This window comes from Chrysochloris asiatica, unplaced genomic scaffold (genome assembly GCF_000296735.1).
Source record: "Chrysochloris asiatica unplaced genomic scaffold, ChrAsi1.0 scaffold00379, whole genome shotgun sequence".
NCBI classification, from domain to species: domain Eukaryota; kingdom Metazoa; phylum Chordata; class Mammalia; order Afrosoricida; family Chrysochloridae; genus Chrysochloris; species Chrysochloris asiatica.
Window position 1 is genome coordinate 1,956,347 of NW_006408897.1, and position 24,662 is coordinate 1,981,008.

Below are 24,662 nucleotides of genomic sequence, written 5' to 3' on the forward strand. Positions count from 1 at the left end.
GCTGACGGAGCTCCTTACTGCACTTCCACTTGATCTGCCATTTTGTTTGTTCTCTCAGTTGGTATTTTGAGCTACTACGTCCATAAGTATAGGTCAAGTTCATCAAACTGTAGGAATTTACACTAGTTTCCTTTATTAAAAAAAAAAAAATTTTTTTTTTTCAATCTTCCTCTAGTTGAGTTCTGATTATCAAGTCTGCAAGTTTGGGCATTCTTGTGTATCTCCTCTCCCTTCATATCAGTTGGATGCTTCACTCTCAGTTCTAGCCCTCCATGGCTTTGTCCTTGTCCATAGGCTCGGGTGTCCCCAGGTCTCACCACACTTTGGACCAACTAGCCCTTCCTCTTCTCTTTCTCATCTCCAGGTCAATAGGAGTCAATGGACCGTAGTTGAACTCAGCCCATTTCTTCCTTGCTACCTTTACCCCTCTTCTACTCACCAATAGACCAATGTGGTCATCAGCAAGCTTACATGCCTGCTCATGTGTTCCCTTTGAGTTTCAGTCTTAGAGGGGGGTTTGTCCTGATGGGACTTGATTGCTTGTCTTGATGGCTTCCCAGTGATCCGTTCTGCTTTTTTATGTCTTCATTTATTCCTTTAACTTTAGTTACCCTGCATTCAAGAATAACTTTCAGGGTCTCTCCTTTCCTTCCTTTCCTGTCTTTTTAATCACCTATTGGTTTCTTCATATATGATGTTCTTAATGTCATCAAGAACACAACTCCTGTAGGTTTCAGTCATTAGCATCTAATGCATCAATCTATTCTTGAGATTATCTCTAAATTCAGGTTGGATATACTCAAGTCATATTTTGGCTCTTGTGGACTTGTTTTAATTTTCTTCAGATTTTACTAGAACTTGCATGTAAGCAGTTGATGGTCAGTTCCACAGTCGGCCCCTGGCCTTCCTTTAGCAGGTAATACTGAGCTTTACTATCATCTCTTTTCACAGATGTGGTCAATTGGATTCCTGGGTATACTTATCTGGTGAGGTCCATGTTTATAATCACCTTTTATGTTATTGAAAAATGTATTTGCAATGAAGAAGGCATTGGTCTTGAAAAATTCTGTCATGCTATCTTCAGCATCATTTTCATCATTAAGCCCATATTCTCCAACTACTAACCTCTGGTAAAGGAGCTCTGGTAGCGTAGTGGTTATGAATCGGGCTGTGAACCACAAGGTCAGCAGTTCGAAACTACCAGCTATTCCGCGGGAGAAAGATAAGGCTTTCTGCTCCTATAAAGATTTACAGCCTCGGAAACCCAAACTACCAGCTGTTTCGCAGGAGAAATATGAAGCTTTCTGCTCCCATAAAGATTTATAGCCTCGGAAACCTTGTGGAGGGTTGCTATGAGTCAGAACCGACTCCATGGCACATAACAACAACAACAACAACAACAACCTTTCCTGTTTGTTTCCAGCTTTCTCATTCCAATTATCAGAAATTATCAGTGCACCTCGATTGTATGTTTGATCAATTCAAACTAAATAAGTTGTTGGAATTTTTCAATTTTATCATCACTGGCTTTAGTGGTTGGTATATAAATTTGAATAATAATGATATTAACTGGTCTTCCTTGTAGGTGTGTGGATATCACAGATAGCATTGTACTTCAAGATAGATCTTGAAATGGTCTTTTTGATGATAAATACAATACCATTCTTCTTGAATTTGCTCTTCCTGGCATAGTAAACCATATGATTGTCTGATTCCAACTGGCCAATACCAGTCCATTTCAACTCACTGATACCTAGGATATTGATATTTATGCATTCCATCTAGTTTTTGGTGATTTGTAATTTTTTTTTTTTTATATAATATCTCTTGAGTCCATGTTCGATTATTAATGAATGTTTGCAGCTATTTATTTTCATTTTGAGTTGTGCCTCAACAGGAAATGAAGGTTCTGAAATCTTTGCTCTACTCACATCATTATGATCAACTTTACTTTGAGGAGGAAGCTATTCCCCAGTTGTATTTTGAGTACCTACTAACCCAAGGATCTCATCTTCTGGCATTATATCAGACAATGTTTAGCTGCTATTCATATGGTTCTCAGTTGGTAATCTTTCAGGAGTGGTCCACTTCTCCTTTTTCCTTTGTTATTGTTATTGTCAAATGCCATCATTTCTGACTCATTTTGACTCTGTATAGGATTTCCAAGAAGCAGCTGGTAGGTTTGAACTGCCAACCTTTTGGTTAGCAGTCCAGTGTATATTTTACAGCACTACACCTGGAGTTCTTCTTCCTAGTCTGTCCTAAACTGGAAGCTCTAATGAAACTTGTCCACCATGGGGATCCCTGTTGGTATTCAAAATACTGGTGGCATAGCTTCAAGTATCACACAAGCCACCACAGTACAACAAACTGTCAGACTAGTGGTGGATTACAACAGTGTTGTTGTTGGTAGGTGCCCTCGAGTCAGTATCAACTCATAGTCACCCAGTGTACAACAGAACGAAACACTGCCCCGTCCTGCACCAACCTCACAATTGTTGCTAAGAGTAAGTCCATTGCTGCTGCCACTGTGCTGATCCATCTTATTGGGGGCTTCCCTCTCTTTCCCCGACCCTCCACTTTACCAAACATGATATCCTTCTCCAGGGATTGATCCCTTCTGACAATATGTCTGAAGTATGAGAGATGAAGTTTGGCCATCCTGGCCTCCAAGGAGCATTCTGGCTGTATTTCTCCTAGCACAGATTAGTTTGAGAGAAAGATCAGGGAAAAAAGAGAGCTTGGTAATATTCCTTTCTTGCTCCTTCCTTTCTTTCTATATGGCCTCTGGCAGTAATTGTGTCCCTTCACAATATAGCTTTCCCTTCTTCATTCTTTCTGACATTCAAGTTTGTATTTACTATGGGAAGCCTTTCAAGAGTGTGACTCGCAAGGAGAAGAAACAACTGTAAACATCTATTAATAAATCAGAATGTGGAATGTATGAAGTATATGAATCTAGGAAAATCAGAAATTATAAAAAGTGTAATGGAGTGCATAAAGATCAATATCCTAGGCATTGTTGTTGTTGTTAAGTGCAATCAAGTTTGTTCTAACTCATAGTGACCCTGTATAGGGTTTTTGAGCAGCGGCTGGTGAGTTTGAACTACAAACTGACCTTGAAGTCTAGGGCTTGTGTTGTGAGGCCACACCAGGACTCCATCCTAGGAAGGCATTAGTGGGCTGATATTGGCCATTTTGAATCAGACAATAATATGGTCTACTATGCTGTTGTTTTTAAGTGCTATCGATTTAGTTCTGACTCATAGTGACCTTGTATAGGGTTTCCAAGGAGTGACTGGGGGTTGAACCACCGACCTTGTGATTAGCTGTCTAGTACTTATCCTAAAGTTCCACTATAGGACTCGTCCACTATGCTGGAAGTGACAAATTGAAAGGGAATAGCGTTGCATTCATCATCTAAAAAGAACATTTCAAGATCTATCCTGAAGTACAATATAGACATTATTTTGTAATACCCAAATGGTTACAAGGAAGAACAGTTAGTACAACAGTTATTCACACTGACATCCCAACCACTAATGCCAAAGATGAAGAAATGGATTTTTATCAACTTTTGCAATTTGAAATTGATCAAACATACAAATCAAACATCAAGATTCATGGATAATTACTAGAGGTTGGAATGTGAAAGTTGGAAACAAACAAGGATTGGTAGAAAATATGGTCATGGAGATCACGTTGTAAAATTTTTCAAGAGCAATGACTTATTCATTGCAAATCTCTCCCCGGCCCCAGTATAAGTGGTGATCATACACTTCCTTCTTCCCAGATGTAATACACAAGAATCAAATTGACTACATCTGTGGAAATACATGATAGAGAAACTCAGTATCATCAGTCAAAACAAGTCCAGGAGCTGCAGACAAATTAATTACTCATAATCAAGTTCAAGTTGAGGCTGAAGAAAATTAAAGCAAATCCATGAGAGACACAGTTCAGTCTGAGTGTATCTCACCTGAATTTAGAGACCATATCAAGAATAGATTTGAGCCCCTATCAGCTGTGTCCACCAATTGGGCCGTCCTAGAGAAATATGACTTCTGCCCTGGAGCAGTGCATGAATAGTGTCCAGCAGCTATCTGCTCGAGAATAAATGTCTCAGCTTTATGAATTGATCAGCAAGACTGGGGAATTCCTTGCAAAGAATTGATCCCATCTGGACATTGTACTTGGGGCTTTGGATATACAGGAACACTCTTTGGGGGTCCTTGCTGCTTTGTTTGTGACGTTTTGTATGCCCAATGTTCCTGACTTCGAAACATTGTTCTCACAGGTTCAGCTTTTCATCAGTACTTGTAATGGGGAGCACATTCGATATGCAGCAAACACTATTGCTGGACTTTGCCATCAGTTAACAAATGCACTTATGGAAAGAAAAACAGCCCTTGTGAAGACTTGGCATCCTTAAACAAGCCATACACAAAATGCAGATGGATACAAACAAACTGACCTCAATACATGCCTGGTGAGCAAGCACAGTGAAGCTTTTACTCTTGATAACAACATGGGATTGGTGAAGCAGAGCATGTTGTCTCTTTATAAGGAGAATATTCGAAGGAAGTAAGACATTTCTTACATTGTGGTTGCAAGATATGGCAAGCCATATGCACTTATTTGGACCTCAGGAGGCAGAAAAATATGTTCTACACATGATAGAAGATGGTGACATTTTTGCAAGTATTAATCAGAAGGACAATATAGTCAGTTTTCATGATAACCCTGAAAAATATAATAACACAGCCATGTTTCATAACACTGACCATGAGATGTTGAAATGTAAAGAGCTTGATGAGTGGCTGAAAGCCATGGATCAGGAGATTACAGTGAATCCTCAATTTGTACAATAAAGCATGGGATCATAAGAAGGTGATTCAGGAAACAAACCATCCAACTGCTCTTGAAATTAGCATCCTTCCTGAGTTGAAAGAAACTATCACCATGTTCAGTGGCAGGTGTTAGAAATGAGTAGAGAGGATTAAGACTGTTTCAACTGAACATTAAGAAATTAAAATTTGTTGAACTGAGACCTGTATGCTTTCAGAAAACCGTCCTCCCTTCAAAGAAAGGGGCTTGGGGGCGGAATGTCAGACTTTAAAGCCTGCTGTGGATATATTTATCTCAGATTAATGCTGTTATTGCATTAAATCCGCCTTTTTGTCTTGAATTAAAAAAGAAAACAAAAACCCCCAGTTGACTCATTGAATACTAATGATTGAAGGCTAAACATAAAAAGCCAGAGGAGGTGTGGGATGACATCGAAGATATCATACATGAAGAAAACAATAGGTTGTTAAAAAGACAGGGAAGAAAGAAAAGACCAAAATGGATGTCAGAAGAGACTCTGAAACTTAATCTTGAATTTGGGATATCTAAAACTAAAGGAAAAAATGATGACGTAAGACAACTGAACAGACTATTTCAAAGGGCAGCTCAAGAAAACAAAGTTAAGTATTATAATGAAATGTGCAAAGGCCTGGAGCTAGGAAACAAAAAGGGAAAAACATATTCAGCATTTCTCAAGCTGAAAGAACCGAAGAAAGGAAGTCAAGCCATTAATTGAAATATTAAAGGATTCTAACAAAGGTTAAATTGCTCGGCAACAAACCAAAAATGGCCATTCAAACCACCAGCTGTACTGCAGGAGAAAGATATAGCAGTCTATTGCTGTAGATATACAGCCTTGGAAACCCCATGAGGCAGTTCTACTTTGTCCAATAAGATATTTATGAATCAGAATCAGTTCGATGACAGTTTTTGTTTTTTTTTCTTTTTCTGGTTGTGCTTAAGATGCTGTTGCCCTTCAGGGCTCATTCAAAGGTCCAGCTGATAATGTCATCTCCTCCTTGACATTTCTGGAGCTTTTCATATGAGTATGAGCAGACTTTTCTCTCCTCTGAACTGCCTGAGCACATTCCATCAGTACTTTTTACCGCTGTCATTCTATGTTCCTTCATGTTACGTTCTGTAATTCCATGGTAACACCTTATGCTCGTGGAGGAAAGAACTAGTATCTGATTTGTTTTCCTCTTCCTGACTGCTGTTGTATGCCGCTGAGTCAGTTTTGACTCATAACCAATCTGTATAGGGTTTCCGAGGCTGGAAATCTTTACAGGAGTAGCGAGACTCATCTTTCTTTCTTGGGGCAGGTAGTGGATTTGAACTGTTGACTTTGTGGTTAGCAGCCCACTATACTGGTAGGGCTTCTTTTTTTCCTGACATTGCTTCACAATTCATTGTACGTAGTAAATATTCAATAAATGTAAGTCACCGCAGTGGATGGGTGACTGATAGAAATGTCTTTACTAATTATTTTAGAAGCCTTTTATTAAAATGCCCCAATAAATGCAATCTACAGTTTAAAGAGAACATCATTTAGAAATGAAGTAGCCACTGCATCTGGTCTAATAGCTGTTTGATTGTGTTGTTCTGGCTCTCCAGCAACGTCTGTGAGGGACAGGGCAGCAGAAGCCCTTAGAGAAGTGTTTCAACTAGCCTTCACAGAAGACCAAACTGTCAGTTGTAGATTTCAGTTCATTAAGTGAGGTGATCCTTATAATCTGTTCATGAAAGGGAGACAGAAGCCTAAATTCATAATTATTGATGCAAGAATTAGAAGATTCAATGTTATCACATAAAATGATAATTTTTTTTGTAGGTAAAAAATGATCAATTCTCAGCCCTTTTAAGTGATTCAAGCTAAATGGTGATACTAGAAACCTGATCATTGGCAATGTATTGTGGTAGGCTATAATAGACCACAAAGACTCAAGTGCTCTGAAGGAGCTCTGGTGGTACAATGGCTGTGTTGTCGTTGTTGTTAAGTACCATTGAGTTGGTTCTGACCCATAGTGACCCTGTGTAGGAGTTCCTAGGAAAATATGGTGAGTTTGAATCACCAGTATAGATAATAGTTATAGTGTTCTGCTAACCAATAGTTCACTGATTTGAACCTACCAGTTGGACCATAGGAGAAAAGAACTGGTAATTTGCTTCCTTAAAGATTAAAGCCTCTGGGGCAGTTCTACACTGTCTTAAAAGTTTGCTATGAGTCAGAATAGAGTTGACAGCATTCAACAACAACAGTGAGAGACAGAATATCATGGACTTGTCCTCATCTCTCCTGTTCTTAGTTGCACATTTAGCATTTGTCATCAGATACACCATCACAGCTGAGGTACCATTTGGAAAGCAACTAAGAAGCAAACACGATTTGTACTTGTGGAGGTGATAGGTGGGTAACTTGGTCTATGGCAAAAGTGAGCAGATCATGATATCCTGGAGAAGAACCATGCCATGGCTATACTCGAAATAGGCAGTCTCTTCATTATCTGGTGCTGCTTTAAAAGAAATACCACAAATGGATGGTATGAACAAACCAATTCATAATCTCACATTTTAGGAGACCACCTACCCACTGCCATCAGTTGATTCTGACTCATAATGTTCATGTAGGACAGGGTAGAAATGTTCCCTAGGGCTTCTGAGGCTATAAATCTTTATGGGAATAGACAACTTCATCTTTCTGTCAGCCTCATCTTTCTTCCTTGTAGCATCTATTGGGTTTGAACTGCTAATCTTGTGGGTAGCTGCCCAACGCTTAACCCACAAGCCTGCCAAGGCTCCTCTTAGGAGGCTAGAAGTCCTAGTTCAGAATGCTGGGTCCAGCGAAAGGCTTTCTCTCTGTGTGGGCCCTGAAGGAAGGTCCTTGTCTCTTCTGAGCTTCCGCTGCTTGAAATCTTCATGTGGTTGGCCAACTCTCTCCCCCATCTCTGTTTCTTGACTTATCTCTTTTATATCTCAATAAATATTTACTCAAAATACACCCTAAAATGTGTTACTGTGCTTGTACTCAAGACTGTATTCTTGGGGGACACCAAGGTCAATTAGTAGTTCACAAAGACAGTGGTCTCCATTCTACTTTGGTATCATCTGAGGTCTTAAAAACTCGTGAGTGTTCATCTGAGCTGCAACTATTGGTCTCTCCCTGTCAGGAATAAAGAAGAGTGATGAAAATCAAAGATAGATTTATATAATTAGTCCACAATGGACCATGACCTTGAACCCAGAAGAACTAGATAGTGGCCAGCTACCACTACCAACTACTCTGAAAGGGATCACATTAGAAGGTTCTGGATAGAATATGAGAAAAATGTGCCACGAAACTCAAAATCAGAAAAAAGACCATGCTTACTGGTTGGATAGAGACTAGCAAACTCTGGAGACAATAGCCCTTAGTAACCCTTCAGGTCTGGAACTGAACTCACCCTCCATGGCTCAGTATTCAGACAAACAATAGTTGATAGGTCTATATGGGGAAACTGATAACCCTAGTTATTATATGTATTATATAACCATAACCCAAGCCTTAGAACAGTCAACCATTTGAGATACAAAGGACAGCGTTTACCCAAGGACAAAGTTCAGAAGGGTTAGAAAAGAACAAATGGAAACAGAAACATGGGGAGGAAGTGGAATAATTTCTGATAAAATAAAATAACATGTTATTTTATTTTTTCAGAGGGATGAAACAAAATGTGTGTGAATTGTTGGATGTAAAACTGGTGATCTGTTCAGTAAACCTTTACCCAATTCACAATAGAAAGTTAATTGAACAAAACAAAAAGTGCACTACACTAAACCTGCCTCATTAGCATAAGAAAGAAACTGGCATGTAACTATGGGCATAGAGGTTAAGATTTACAAGAGAAATTTTGGGAACACATAATTCAGTCCGTAACAAATGGACAAGTGATGGGCACACAGAGTCCAGCCTTTGTAGTCAGAGTTGGCTGGTGGAGAACTACTGCTCTGAATCTAGGAATTAGGCTGAGGTGGAGGTTGGAGAAAAGGATATTACACAATACTTGGATGGCATTTGTCAACAGACCACGTTTCTCTCTATTCACCTCTTATGAACTCTGGATCATGCAGATTTTTCTGCAGTTCTGTGTGTGTGTGTTTTTTTCTTTTTAAGTTTTTATTGTGAATTGAGTGCGCTTACATCATCAGTTTTACAGTCAACAAATCATATACTTGTTTCATTACAATGGTTGTAATCCCCTACATGTACCATTAGTTAACAGTATTTCTCTTTATTAAGTTTAGCTTTTTTTTTTTTTAAACACTCAGGCATATATAATAATTTAAATCACCAAAGGGCACTTTCTGTAAGTCTTGCCTCCTGGCCACCAGCTCTTTCTCCCTATCTTCTTCCCATGAATCTACAGGCCTCAGCTGCTCACTCTCTCCACATCCCCGTCTCTGCCTCCATCTCTGGTGTTGCTGCTTCTCTGGATAAGGTCTCTATTCGGCTTGTGCTCTTCTCCCTTGATGGTCCTAGGTTCTTCTGTTTCTTGACTGTAAGATTAACTGCTCCCCCATTTTTGTTACAAAACTTCTATCTTTACAGTTGTGACAGTCGCAATTAGTCATGATAACAATTACTACTGAATCATAAAAATCTTATCTCCATCTCTTTTCATCAAAGCCTTCTAGACAAAATGAAAACTATTCAGTGGGGACTCTACCTTCTCCTGCACACTCTTAAAAACTAAAGTCCCTCTTGAAACTTTGTAAGCCAGTCACTTCGTGCCTTTATCACCCTCTCATTTTAGTGAGGTTGGCCCAGGATCAGGCAGTGTTTCGTTCTGCTGTGCATAGGGTCGCTATGAATCGGTACCGACTCGGTGGCACCTAACAACAACAACAACATTTTAGGTAGCCAGTGTCTAAGATGACTGTCCCTATCTACTGTGTATGAAGTTCTGTGTTTATAAGAAAGCAAAATTACATGAATTGTGAATGTTATGTTTGGAAGTAACAGTGATTTTCACCTAGAATAAATCTCCCCAGTAGGCAAAATGCCCCAAATTGTTACGCTTTTTTATTTTTTTGCTGGCCTCTATGAGTCTATGTGGACTCTTGGTGTGGTGCTGTAGGATCGGCACTGGACTTCGAATCACAAGGTAACAGTTCAAATCCCCCACCTGCTCCTCGAAAACCTTATACAGGGACGCTATGAGTCAGAATCGATTCAACAGCACTTAACAACAACAACAACAATGGCTAATAGAGTCCTGGTGTGGTGCTGTAGGATAAGCACTGGACTGCTAACCACAGGTTGGTGGTTCAAATCCACCAGATGCTCCTTGGAAACTCTACACAGGTTCTCTGAGAGTCTTAACTGATTCTACAGCACTTAGCAATAGTATAGCTCTATGGCAGTGGGGTGGGCACCAGGATTATAGACAAAGAGGTTTGTTGTTAAGTTGTTAAAATGCCTTCGAGTCAGTTCCAACTCGTAGTGACTCTGTATAGGTTTCTGAGGAGCAACTAGTAGGTTTGAACCAACAACCTTGTGGTTCACAATCCAGTGCTGATCCTACGGTGCCATGCCAGGAGTCCATAGACAAAAGGTTATTGTTAAGTGCCGTCGAGTTGGTTCTGACTCTTAGCGACCTTATATAGGGTTTCTGAGGAGCAGGTGGTGAGCTTAAACCACTGACCTTATGGTTCAAACGACTTTGCAGTCTGGTGCATTAACCCACAGTGCCACACCAGGTAGGAACTCCCAAATTCCAAGGGAAGTTCTTTACCATCCAACTTAGCTCAGTAACATGACATCTTTCTTTCTTCTCTCCATCCTTTGGACAGAATCTGATTTCTGTGAGGTTTTCGCCTGTCAGTAACTGTGGGAACTGTTCCTACCTATTCCTTTTGCCTTCACTCCCATTGTTCTAGCCACAGGTGTTCTTGCTGCTGTTAGAACATGGCAGGTGTGTTCTTTCATTAAGGCCTTTGTGTTGTTCCTTCTGTCTGGACTGCTGTCTTGAAATCAGCAGGGTCCCTCATTCCTGCAGGCATTTGTTTAGAAGTCAGCTTCTCGGGAGGTCTTTCCTAAACACTCCTTTAAAATTGTATTGCTGGTTCTTTTCAACTGGGTTTTAATATACTCGTGTTTATTATGTACTTTGATATATATTTATTTAAATACTTACTATGTATGTTCTGGAGTCCAGGTTTGGCGCTGTGCCTTTTATGATGAAAGCACTAACTGAAAAGTCAGTTTGAACCATAAGGTTGCCAGTTCAAACTCACCAGCAGCTCCTGGGAAACCCTATACTGTTGGTACAGGGTTGCTATGAGTCAAACCAACTCGACAGCACTTAACAACAACATATATGTTCTATAATGTATGAAATGTAAGATAATCAACAAGTTGCTGTCAAGACAATTTCACCTCATGAAACCCAGTGCATGTCAGAGTAGAATTACATTCCATCAGATTTGCAATGGTTGATTTTATTGGAAATAGATTGTCATGCCTTTCCTCTGAATGGACCCAAACCTTCAGTCTTTTGGTTAGCAGTGAAGTATTTATACCAAAGTAACTATACCACCCAGGGATTCCCTATATAAGATAATGATATGTTTTTATATAGAGTTACTGGATGCTAGTCAGTATGAATACATGGGGTTGTTATGAGCTGGAATCAACTCAACAGCAAGTGGTTTGGTTTTTGGTTTTATTTTATAACACTGTAAGATAAGTACTGGACTGCTAACCAAAAGGTCGGCAGTTCAAACCCCCCTTCCCGCCCCCCCCCACACACACACAGACACTCTCCTTGAGGGAAAGATGAGGCTTTCTGTTTCCATAAAGATTTACAATGTTGGAAACCTTATACAAGGTGGCTATGAGTCAGAACCAACTCAATAGCACCATCACCACCAACATATATGGTAGATAAGGGGGCTTCAAAAAGTTCATGGAAAAATAGAATTAAAAGATAATGGAATTTTTCCATGAATTTTTTGAACCCCTTTCATGTATGTATGTGTGTGTGTGTGTGTGTGTGTATACAAAGGGACTTCAAAAAGTTCAGGGGGAAATTCTATAATCTTTGTTTCTAAAAATTTTTGTGTGAATTGAATGAAGGTTTACAGATAAGATCATCAATTTTACTTTCAATAAAACATATACTTTGTTTCATCTCAATAATTACAGTCCCCTACAGGCAACAACAAGGAGCTCTGGTAGCGTAGTGGTTACGCATCGGGCTGCGAGCCTCAGGGTCAGCAGTTTGAAACTACCAGCTTTTCCGTGGGAGAACGATGGGGCTTTCTGCTCTGTAAAGATTTACAGCCTCAGAAACCCTGTGCAGCGTTGCTATGAGTCAGAACCGACTCCACGGCATATAACAACAACAACAACCAGGCAACAAGAGTTATCCCACTTCCTCCCTGTGGTTTCTGTTTCCATTCCATCCTCCTTTCCATCCCTTCTCAACTTTGTCCTTAGGTAAATGTTGCCCTTTTGATTTTGGATGATTGACCATCCCATGGTGAGCATGTTGTCACCTCTATATACCTATCAGTGGCTTGGCTGAAAATTGGGCCACGAGGGTGAGTTCCTTTCCAGATCTGAAGGGTGGTCTAGGGCCACCGTCTCAGGTTCCTCCAGTCCCTTTCTGATCAGTAAGCCTGGTCTTTTTTCTTTTTTAAAATAATTTTGAGTTTTGTTCCACATTTTCTCCCACTTATTCTGGGACCTTCTCATGTGATCCCTTTCAGAGCTGTCGGTAGTGGTAATGGAACATCATCTAGTTCTCTGGTCTCAGAGTAATAGAGACTGAAGCTCACAAGTTCCATTTACTTGTTGGACTAATTGATCCCAAGCATCTTCAGTTCTCATTATCTATCTTCCACACATGGAGGAACCAATAGCTGCACCTTAGACTGCTGCTCATGAACTTTTAAGATCACAGATGCTACTCACCAAAATAGAATGTAGAATGTTATCTTGGTGTACTGTATTATGCTTTATGCCAATTGAACTTGGTGTCTCTTGAGACTATGGTCCTGAGTCCCCTGGCCCAGCAACTAATTGTTCTAAGATATTTGATAAGATCTAAGAGGTTTTCAAGGAGCTCTGGTAGCATAGTGGTTACAAATCGGGCTGCAAACCTTAAGGTCAGCAGTTCAAAACTACCAGCTGCTCTGCGGGAGAAAGATGAGGCTTTCTGCTCCCGTAAAGATTTATAGCCTCGGAAACCCTGTTACAAGGTTGTTAAGGGTTGGAACTGACTCACAGCACTTAACAACAACAACATGAGGTTTTCATCATTTTGCCCATGCTTTGCTCCTTCACGTTCATAGATGTGTTTGCAGCAAAGGTAAATACTCATGTACAAATATCCTCTTTCATACCATTATGTGCTCCCACTCTTCCTTCCATATCCATTCATCCTGTGTCTGTCTATGTATCCACCCACAGAACACTGTTGTTCCAAGGTTGTGCATCTACCACTATTTACCTTTATCCCCTTTACCTCCCTGTGTCTTCACCTGTCTTCATCATTCTTCCAACCTCCCTCTTCTTGTCAATTGCCCTCCCCCTTCTTGTATATTGTCTTCCTCACTACCCAAGTTAACATGTGTTTACCTCTAGCCAGTGAAATATTCCATTATTTTTTTAAATTCCATTCTCCCACAAACTTTGTAAAGCCCCTTCACATATATTTGTATGTATAAAAAACATATACATGTGTTTATATAATAATGGGGAACACAGTGGCTCCATACAATTAGCACTAGACTGCAAGCTACAAGGACTCTAGTTCAAGGCTACCAGCCACTCCGCAGGAAGAAAATGAGGTTTTTGCTCCTTTGGGGATTTAAAGCCTGAGAAACCTTATACAAGTCGCAATGACTCAACAGCACTTAACAACAACGTATAATAATTATATGTTTTTTATCTGCTTTCTGCCCCTCCCTCCACTGGAGTGTACACTCTCCAGAGATCTGACATTTTGATCTGTTTTGTTTATTGTATGCTCAGGTCCTAAAACTCTGCCTGGCACAGAGGTATCCCCCACATATTTGTTGAATAAGAGATTAAGAACCCTTGAGAATGAGTGTTGCATATCTGCAGAGTAGCCACAAAACATTTCCATAAGTGGAGAAATAGAATTGTTTCAAATTTGATTGCAGATTCAAGCATATACATGTTCAGGAAATGGAGAGAAAAAAGCTAAGTCCCAGATCTTAAGTGCCTTTAGATAGGTAGAAGAGAAGGAAAGAGAAATAGAATAGGAAACAAAATATAACGATTGGTTTTGGGGCAAAACTAGTGTTTCTACCTCAACCCCTTACTCTTATTTTCATAAGAGCCAACACTTTTTTTTTTTTTGCATTTTGAAAGGAAAGACTATATTTTTATGTTTAATTTTCCCCAATAATGTCAAGTACAATGCAGGGTACATGATAGATAGTATTCCAAACTTTGCAGCGTACTTTTCAAGTATACTTTCTTATTTACTTTATACTGTATAAATAATTTCATTAAACACCTGAAGATGAATCTATTTTCTGCCACTTATCGGAAACCCTATGCAGGGTCGCTATGGGTCAGAACCGACTCGATGGCACATAACAACAACAATCCAAACAATGTCACTGTCATTTATTGGGCTGAAAATCTTCTCTTACCTCTTCTTTTTTTTAAAGTTTTATTGTGAATTATGTGATAGTTTACATGGGAGAACATTAGTTTTACATTCATCCTATCGTATATTGTTTCATTTCCATGGTTACAATCCCCCTCTACTCTCCTCCACGCATCAGCAACCAATGAAAGGGTTACAAGCCTGCTCTCTCCCCGCCCCCCACCTCCCCGCGGGTTGTCAGCACTCAGGCCCTCTCCCTACCTGGGTCCAGAGTCCCCACCTGAAGAGCCAACACTTTTGTGAAGAAAGATTCATAGCCAACCTCGGAGACGTCTGTTGTATTCCCTTCCAACTCTAGCTCCCCTTCACTCAGTTAAGGGACTAAACCAGTTACTATGGAATAGATTTGGACTCATGGTGACCTCGTGTATACCAGAGTAAACTGTGCTCCATAGGGTTTACAATGGCTGATTTTTTAAAGTAGATTTCCAGGCCTTTCTTCCAAAGTGCCTTTAGGTAGACTTGAATCTCCAACCCTTTAGTTAGCAGCCAAGTACGTTAACTGTTTCCACCATCCCAAAACTTGAAGGATGGGGAAAACCTATTGTCATCAAGTAGACTCCAACTCATAGTGACCCAATCCAAGAGACCCAAACCATAGGGCTTCCAAGGCTGTAATCTTTAAGGCAGCTGACTGCTACAGGGAGGGCTGCTGGGAATTCACAGACCTTAGGGTAGCAGCTGAAGACATTAACCACCATGCCCCCAGGGCTCCTTAGAGAACACAAAAAACAATCCAAAATTCAATGTCAATAAGTTGATTCCAACTCATTACAACCCTATATAATGGAGTCCTAGTGTGGTGGTAGCGTAGTGGTTACGAATCGGGCTGTGAACCTTAAGGTCAGCGGTTCGAAACTACCAGCTGCTCCGCGGGAGAAAGATGAGGCTTTCTACTCCCGTAAAGATGTACACCCTTGGAAACCCTATACATGGTCGCTATGGGTCGGAACCGACTTGATGGCACATAACAACAACAACAACAAGTGTGGTGCTGTGGGTTAATGCACCAGACTGCAAAGTTGTTTGAACTGCAAGCTCCTTGGAAACCCTATATAGTGTCGCTATGGGTCAGAACTGACTCAGTGGCACTTAACAACAACAACATAAGGTTTCCTAGACTGTAAATCTTTTAGGAGCAAACAGCCTCATCTTTCTCCTGCCAAGCAGCTAGTCGGTTTGAACCACTGACTTACAGTTAGTAGCCCAATGCTTGACCCAGAGCTCTACCAGGGTTCCTTAAGGGAAGGGAAAGGGGGAGGGGCAAAGCCCAATCTCCACCTTGCTCAGTGCTGCAGCTGACAGGTAGGGTAGGAACCTCAAGGGAGGGAGCACACAGGGCTGGGACCCTTTCTCTGAACACTGCGAACCCCCTTCACCCCAACTTGAGAAGCAGGGAGGGAGGGGCAATCGCTTGGAAGATGATTATAGCCTTGGAAACCTTAGAACTAAGAGGTCTAGTTCTCTCAGGAAATCCTGTCATCCTATGTAGTTACAGTAAAAGTGCTTTGGCCTTGGGGTGGTCAATTCTAAAAAGCAGTCATTTTGTTCTTGTTTATGAAGTGTTTTCTGAATTACCGTGCCCCCGTGTGTGTGAAGCAGATCTGTTACATAGGATTTCCATGGTGATGACCTTTTGGAAGCAGATCACCAGGCCTCTCTTCCAGTGCACTTCTGGGTAGATTCGAACTGCTAACCTTTCAGAGCTTAAAGGCAGTCGAAACATTATTAATTCTGTCATAAACAGGCTTAAAGAAAAGATAAACACTCCTACTTGCACAAAAGCTAACCCAACCATTTTGTCAGCAAATTATTTTTAAACTTTTGATATTTCTCTTAAGTGTTGGTATATATAAGTACTTACAAATGAAGAGGAAGGAATGAGTGTCGTTTCTTTTCTGGAGAACAGAAACCTGACATCCGTCCAAGGTTCTCAGTGATAAGGTCCACAGCAGCAGATCCAAGTGCTAGAGAAGTTCAAAAGCGGGGCCACAGCATTGGGCTGGGAAGACTTTGGGGAAGTGGTACAATACAGACCTGGACATGGCCCCACAATTTAAAGTCGCCCCCACTCCTGCATCTGCATCCCTCCCCACAGAGTAAGAAGCCCAGGAAATCAGCAGGCTGTGTACCCTGAACCTATCCCTCTCCACTCTCCACCAAGTCCTGGGGACCTAGAGATGGCTGCCCAGATGGCTTAAGCCTGTTTTAGATTACGTAGGCCATTTCCTTTGGTTCATCTTCCTGTCAGATAACAAACAAATCCTGGCTCTGACAGGGAGAACCTTTACTCAAAAAGGAAAAGGGATGGCTTAAATAGTGGAGGAGTGGAGATCCTACAATAGGGAGAACACTCCCACTGTAATATCTGCCTGGTTGCTCAAAGAGCTAAGAAAAAAGCATTTTGTAGAGATGAGAGTAAGCAAGGTGTTGCGAAACTGGGATAAGGGGGTGACATCACTGGATAGTAAATCAGAATTTTTTTGTTTAAGTCTTACTATTCTGGGGGTGTGGGGGGTGGTCTAAGGACACTTAAACAGGAGAGTATGTTGACTCAGGTTGAGGGTGAGCCAGAGTTCAGGGACTTAGGGAAAGGAGAGAAGTTTCACTGGAAGTTTGGTTAATAAGCATCTTGTTTCTGACTGATCACTGGGGACAAGCAGGTCAATAAATCATTTCTGAGGCAAAGAAAGGGAATTTGGAGGGTCTGTGTTTTGCTTATGGGGACATTAGTGATTCAGTGATAGAATTCTTGCTTTCATGAGGGAGACCAGGGTTTGATTCCTGGCCAAAGCATCTCATGCACACCCACCACCTGTCTGTCTGTGGAGGCTTGTGTGTTGCTATGATGCTGAACAGGTTTCAGGGGGAGATTCCAGAATAAGATGGGATAGGAAGAAAGGCCTGGTGATCTGTTTCCAAAAATCAACCAATGACAGAACATGAACAGAGAAGACACTCAGGCAGCTGACAAACATATGAAGAAATGTTCACGATCATTAGCCACTAGGAAGAGGCAAATCAAAACAACGATCAGGTATCATCTCATCCCAGCATTAATAGCAAAGTTCAAACAAACAAAACACAACAAATGCTGGTGAGAGTGTGGAGAGACTGGGCTCCTCCTACATTGCTGGTAGGAATGCAAAATGGTTTAACCACTGTGGAAAACGTTGTGGCGCTTCCTCAGAAAGTTGGAAATAGAAGTACCATATGATGTAGAAATCCCTGTACTTGGTATACATCCACAAGAAATAAGAGCCAGTACACGAGTAGATATATACACACCCATGTTCATCACAGCACTACTCACAATAGCAAAAAGATAGAGACACCCTAAAGGCCCATCAACATAAGAGTGGATAAACAAACTTTGGCACATATACGTAATAGAATACTATGCAATGATGAAGAATGATGATGAATCTGCAAAACAACTCATAACATGGATGAACTCGAAAGGCATTATGCTAAGTGAAATAAGTCAATCACAAAAGGATAAATATCATGTGAGATCAGTATTGTAAAAACTCAAGAAAAGGCATTCATTGATGGTTACCGGGGTGGGAGGGTAGGGGGACAAAGAGGGCAAGATACAAGAATGGGGAAGGTAATGTACAAGAAGAGGGAGGTTGACAGAAGAATGATGAAGATAGGTGGACACAAGGACACATATACAAGGGCTAAAGGGCCTAAAGGTCAATAGTGATATATACACAATCTTGAAACAACAGTGTTCTGTGTGTAGATACATGAACAGAGACACAGGCTGAATGGGTATGGGAGGAAGAGTGGGATATATTCATATTTATATATCTCACAAATATATAAAAGTTTCAAAGATGGTATTTGTACCTGAGTAACCAAAGGAAGGAAGAAGGACAACTGTTGTTGCATGGAAGGGGTTGTAATCATTGAGATGTAACAAAGTGCGTGATTTGTTGAATGTAAAACTGATGATCTTGTCTGTAAACCTTTACTCAATTCACAATAATAATAATAATAAAGATAGGGGGGGAAAACACCCAAAATTAGCCAGTGAAAGCCCTGTGTATCTCAATGGTCCCATCCAAAACTGATCATGAGGTTGACTTTGGACTGGACTGAGTCCTGGGTTTCCTTGGAGTGGGTTTGAACCACCCACTGAGCCAGCAGGGTTCCTTTCAAGAAGTCTAAAGATTTCGAAATTTAAGCTTAACTTTCAAAGTTATCTGATTGGCTATATGTCAAGGTAGGAAGATGGAACATAGCGCACTTAACAGTTTGCTAGCTGATTTATTCCTTTAAATATTTGCATCTCTGGTGTGTGGCTGTCTGTGTCCTCTGGACTCAGCCATGCATATGTCAGGGCTGGTCCCAGGAGTGTTTGGAGATAGGTTTTGATAAACTGGTTAGGATGTCAGGAGGTAACAATAGAAAAGACACTGGGCATTTTCAGACAACAGCAAGCAGAGTAGGGGAAGAAGGCCATCCTTTGCTGTGTGGCAGGGCAGCCTCGGAGGCATCATCTCCCCCAGTTCACCTCTCTGATGCCCTACTCCAGCTTCCTAGGTCATCTGGTTTGCATACTTTCTCATATCTTCTGTGTACTCCTACTGACCTCTCTCCTGTATCCCTGCTTACCTTTCCCTGAGATCTGCCCTAAGACATTACCTTCTCTGCAGTCTTCCTTGAAGGCCCAAGCCTGTGTCAGCCCTATACTGTACCCATCACACCGTTTGAATCAGCCTTGTCTGTTTCTACCAAGACCATAAGTCAGTTCAGTATGGGCATGGCAGAGAGGTTCAAGCAATTTGGTTTCATTTTAGTTTAATTTTTTTTTTTTTTTGTAAAAATATACCCAGCAAAACAATTGTCCATCCAACAGTTTCTACATGTACATGATGTTGATACATTCTTTCCTCTGTGTCATTATTCTCACTTGTTGTTGTTGTGAATTGCTGTTGAGTTGATTCTGACCCATAGTGAACCTGTATAGGGTTTCCAAAGAGCAGCTAGTGAGCTTGAACCACCGACTTGAACCACCGACCTTGCAAACAACTTTACAGTGTGACGCATTAGCCCACAGCGCCACACCAGGACTCCCATCATTCTCACTAGCTTTTCTCAAATGTTTTACCACCAGTAACTTAAGACTTACTGCTCCCTACACTTCTTATCTATGCTTTAGAGTTACTGTTGTCAGTTTGATCTTATACAGATAATTCTTTAAAAGAGAGCAATCCTCACCGTACACATTCTTTGGTAATTGGTCCCAACTCATAGCAACTCTGTATAGGGTTTTCAAGGAGCAGCTGGTGGGTTTGAACCACCAACTTTATGGTTAGCAGTCTATTGCTTATCTTATAGGGCCACACTAGGACTCCAAAGACAAATTTAGAGGGTAGTCTTGGTTCGAGGCTTAGAGATAGTCTCAGGACAATAGATTTCAGGCCTTCTTCCAATATCAGTGGGTATAGGAAGTCTAGATTCCATAAGCATTTGAAACTCTGTTCCGCATATTCCCCCTTTTGATCAGGATCTCTTGAGTCATTGATGAGAACAGTCAGTAATGGTAGCTGAGCACCTTAGTTTACTTTTAACCTGTAGTATTTGTCACACTTTATTGTGATATTTGGCCAGAAGACAAATAGGAAAACAATAAGAAAATGGTTGGTGGAGGTAGTTTGGCATAATAGGAAAAGCACTGTACTTTAAAATATGTTTTTTTTCTTAGACAGCCTGAGTCCTTAGGTTGGTTCTCTGACTGACCTGGTTCATCTGTGAATGTCCATGTGTGTGCACATGTGCACAGAGATTGAGGGCAGGGAGGAGAACTCATTGAACCATCCAGAACCTTCTTTGGTAAAAGAACCCATCCTCATTACTGTCCAGTTGAATCTGACTCATAGTGCCCTGATATAGGGCAGAGTAGAAATGCTCTAGAGGTTTCTCAGGCTGTCATCTTTATGGAATCAAACTGCCTCAACTTCTTCTCATAGAGCAGCTGATGGTGACTGGTGAGCTTGAACAACCAACCTTGCAGTTCAAACCAACTGTGCAGTCTAATGCATTAACCCACAGCGCCACTACATCCATATAAATTCTTTTCATTATTGTTCTATTTCCCCATGTATTAAATTGGTAATTATATACACCTTTATTATACATTATTAATTACTACATAGGAGTCCCTGGTGTAGCGCTGTGTGTTAATGCACCAGACTGCAAAGCCATTTGAACTGCAAGGTCAGCAGTTAAAGCTCACCAGCTGCTCCTAGGAAACCCTATACAGGGTCGCTATGGGTCAGAACTGACTCGACAGCACTTCACAACAACAATTACTGCATAAATTATGTAGTGAATATGTAGGATTAAAAACTGACCAAGAAAAAAATATGACCATGATAAGGCAGTGCAACAAAACAAATTGTTTTGGGGGGTGAACCACTGCACTTTTGATTAGCACTTAATCACTGTGCTGCCATGGCTCTTTTGGTAAAATAAGGTGTTGGGTTATCAGGGATTTCAAACCCTCAGAGTTTCTGGGCTTCTTAGACACAACTCTCCCAGGGGGAAGCCCATTATAGGCCTACCCCCAGAGACCCAAGCAGTGCTTTGTTCTGTGCTTTACTTACAGTTGGGATTAGCTGTAAAATTTCATCCTAACTTAAGGTTCTAAGTGGGTGAGAGCTTAAAGTCCTTTCCAGGTCCTAATTCTTAAGATTTTGTAATTCTGTAAAAGGAGCCTTGGTGGCACAGTGTTAAAGCACTCACCTGCTAACCAGGAGGTTGATGGTTCAAACCAAAGAGATTAGAGAAAGATGTGGCAGTCCATAAAGATTACAATGTTGGAAGCCCCAAGGGGTCACTATGAGTCAGAATTGACTAGATAGCAGGAGATTTGAGGGTTTTGTTCTATAATTCCATAAAAGTAAAACAGCAGCTGGGGCCTGTGGGTAATGGATGCAACCGAACAGGCAGCCCTGATGTGGTGATTCCATGAAATGCAGTTTATGAGTTAAGTCCTCTGTGGCTCTAAGTATCTTTCTCCTTTCTTTGTCTCTCTCCCAGGGACTCACTCTCTGAGATATTTTCGCCTGGGTGTTTCGGATTCTGGTCACGGGATCCCTGAATTTATTTCAGTTGGCTATGTGGACTCTCACCCGATCACCACATATGACAGTGTCACTCGGAAGAAGGAACCTCGGGCCCCGTGGATGGCGGAGAACCTTGCCTCTGATCACTGGGAGAGGTACACCCAGCTGCTGCGAGGCTGGCAGCAGACTTTCCAGGTGGAACTGAGGTACCTGCAGAGTCGCTACAATCACTCAGGTGGGGAATGCAGCTGAGATGAGTGTTTTCCCTCATGACTCCTTACCCCTGCCCCGAGGACTCTGGGCTGACAGCAAATATCAGCAGAGTCTCTGAGTTAAGCTCTCTGTAGATTCTGGCAAAGCCTGGAGCATCTGGGTTGCTTGAGTTCAATACCTGCCGTCTGCCTTCTGTATCTTCTGAATTGTCTGTCTCTTCCTCAGGAGGCTTTGCCCCCATAGTCCCTATCCTGTCCCACTCAGGCTACCTATGTCAATGTTCCCAAGGGCATTTCTGACTCCTGCACAGCTCTCCCTCTCCCATTGCACCCACGCTGTTGTTGTTTGTTCTGGTGAGTCGATGCAGACTCATCACAACCCCACAGGACAAACTAGATCTGCTCCATAGAGTTTCCTTGGCTGTGATCTTGATGGAAGCAGATTTCTAGATGTGGGGAGCTACTGGGTGGGTTCAAACCACCCACCTATTGGCTACTGCACTCATAGTAACCACGTTTATCAATTACTCATTCCCATTATAGGATAACTTCCCAAGGCAGGAATCATGTCCCCTTAACATGCTGTTGGTACTCTGCAATATCTGTTAATAGGGGGTCTTAGGGGTCCTGGTGTGGTGCTGCGGGTTAATGTGCTGGACTGTAGGGTCGATTTGAACCACAAGGACTCAAAGCCGCTTCTCAGAAGCCCTATACAGGGTCGCTGTGAGTGGGAACTGACTTGACAGCACTTAACAACAACAACGTGTAGCAGGAACCTCCTGGAGTCTCAACGATGCCATGACAGGCTTGCACAGTGACGTGTTGTGGGGCAGAGGAGCCTTCATGCCTTGGTCTTACTACCTTTCCCACCTCCTCTCTCCTTGTGTAACTCTCCTCCTGGCTTGTGCATGTGTTGCAGGGTTTCACACTTACCAGAGAATGATTGGCTGTGAATTGCTGGAGGATGGCAGCACCACAGGATTTCTCCAGTATGCATATGACGGGCAGGATTTCATGGTCTTCCATAAAGACACTCTCTCCTGGACAGCTGTGGACAGTGTGGCTCAAATCACTAAACGTGCATGGGAGGCCAACCGGCATGAGTTACAATATCAAAAGAATTGGCTAGAAGCAGAATGTATTGCCTGGTTAAAGAGATTTCTGGAGTATGGGAAAGATACCCTACATAGAACAGGTAAAAAGAGAGAACACCCCTACCCATCCCCAGAGCCCTTGACTTTTACACATACTTTGTCTAATCTAGATAACAGTCACCCTATCCTAAAATCCATCTCTTTAATTAGACTAACATGATCTATGATTTCCTGTGGAAACTTTCCCTAGTTGCTTTTGGTCAACATTGTGACAAGATTCAACAATTTCACTTGCCTTGACAGAGTGGAATATCTCCAAGGACATCTCCTTTTGGGGATCCCTCCATCTCATACCAGTGGGAAGTTGGGAAATACTTTTGGGAGGAAGAGCAATTCTTCCATGGATGCTCTTACCCAACATCAGGATGAATGAAAATCTAGACTTACAAAGAATGCAGAAGGTTTTAACTTTACTAAAGGATTTATAATAAGATTCTTTACATAAAGCCCTCCTCTTATGCATTTATCATATGACTCAATTAGTCAAGTTTTAGTTAAGAACAATAGCAATGTACAGAAGCAGATTGCCACATCTTTCTTCCATGAGACACTGGTGAGTTCAAACCGTTGGCCTTTTGGTTAGCAGTTGAGTGCTTTAACCATGGCACCTCCAGAGTTCTTTTGGTATTGTTGTTGTTGTTGTTAAGTGCCGTTGAGTCAGTTCTGACCCATGGCAACCTTGTATAGGGTTTCCGAGGAGTAACTGGTGAACTTGGACTGCTGACCTTGCAGTTAAAATCTACTTTGCAGTCACTGCATTCACCTACAACGCCACACCAGAGCTCCAGGCTGAGGTTGTTGTTGTGGTTGTTAAGTACCGTGGACTCAGTTCTGACTCATAGTGACCCTACACAGGGTTTCCGAAGCTGCAGATCTTTACAGGAGCAGAAAGCCTCATTTTTCTCCTGCGGAACAGCTGGTAGTTTCGAACTACCGACTTTGAGGTTAGCAGCCCGATTTGTAACCACTACGCTACCAGAGCTCCTTAGGCTGAGGTTAGGCATATGTAAAGAAGGGCTCATCTCAGTGTCTAGTTCCTGATCTTGGTAAGTTGTCAAAACTTCGCAAATGAAAAGAATTCCCTCGTTGCTTAGTCTTCTTCTCTTGGTAAATCCAGTACTGGGGAGAATGTAGAGAAATTGAAAGAAAGTTGCTTTGAATTGGGATTTGAGAACTCTTGTTGATTCTCTCTGGGTGTAAGGCACCTTTCAGAGAAATAGGGGAAACTGGGCAACCGTGAAGTGTAAAAAAAGTCTGGCTTCAGTATTCAAGGGGCCTTGAAAGTTTCATGGAGAAATTCCATTGTCTTTTTTATTTCATTTTTCCATAAATTTATTGAAGTTCTCTTGTATCTGTTCCTTCTGCCAAGCTTCTTGGTGTACCATCAGTCCTAGGGGTCCCTAACCCTTCAGTCAAGACCTACTCTCAGAAAAGGGCCTGGAATCAATTTCTTATAAGCAGAGTCTCCCCTGGGGACCCTGAATTTTTATTTGTAATATGGAAATGAAAGACTTTTTCTGTTACTAACTTTCATGCCTCAGGACAAAAACCAAGGAAAATGTTGTTGAGATGGACAGCTCTTTCTAGTATCAGACATGAGGTGGGAGTGAGGAGGTGAGCCTTAAAAATGAACAGAAAGCTGTCCCTCCAGATAGTGCCATTGGGCTCTATGTGTGACTGACACTT

At 41.5% G+C, this 24,662-nt stretch overlaps 1 protein-coding gene across 2 annotated transcripts in view; it reads left to right on the plus strand.

Moving 5' to 3' along the window:
- The window catches only part of LOC102810712 (major histocompatibility complex class I-related gene protein-like), a 38,370-nt gene that overhangs the window by 6,395 nt on the left and 7,313 nt on the right, over positions 1–24,662 (plus strand). For both annotated transcript variants that reach the window (XM_006876431.1, XM_006876432.1), the window contains exons 2-3: positions 21,585–21,845; positions 22,742–23,017. In XM_006876431.1, the coding sequence (XP_006876493.1) occupies positions 21,585–21,845; positions 22,742–23,017 (537 nt within the window). The remainder of the gene's footprint in view (positions 1–21,584; positions 21,846–22,741; positions 23,018–24,662) is intronic.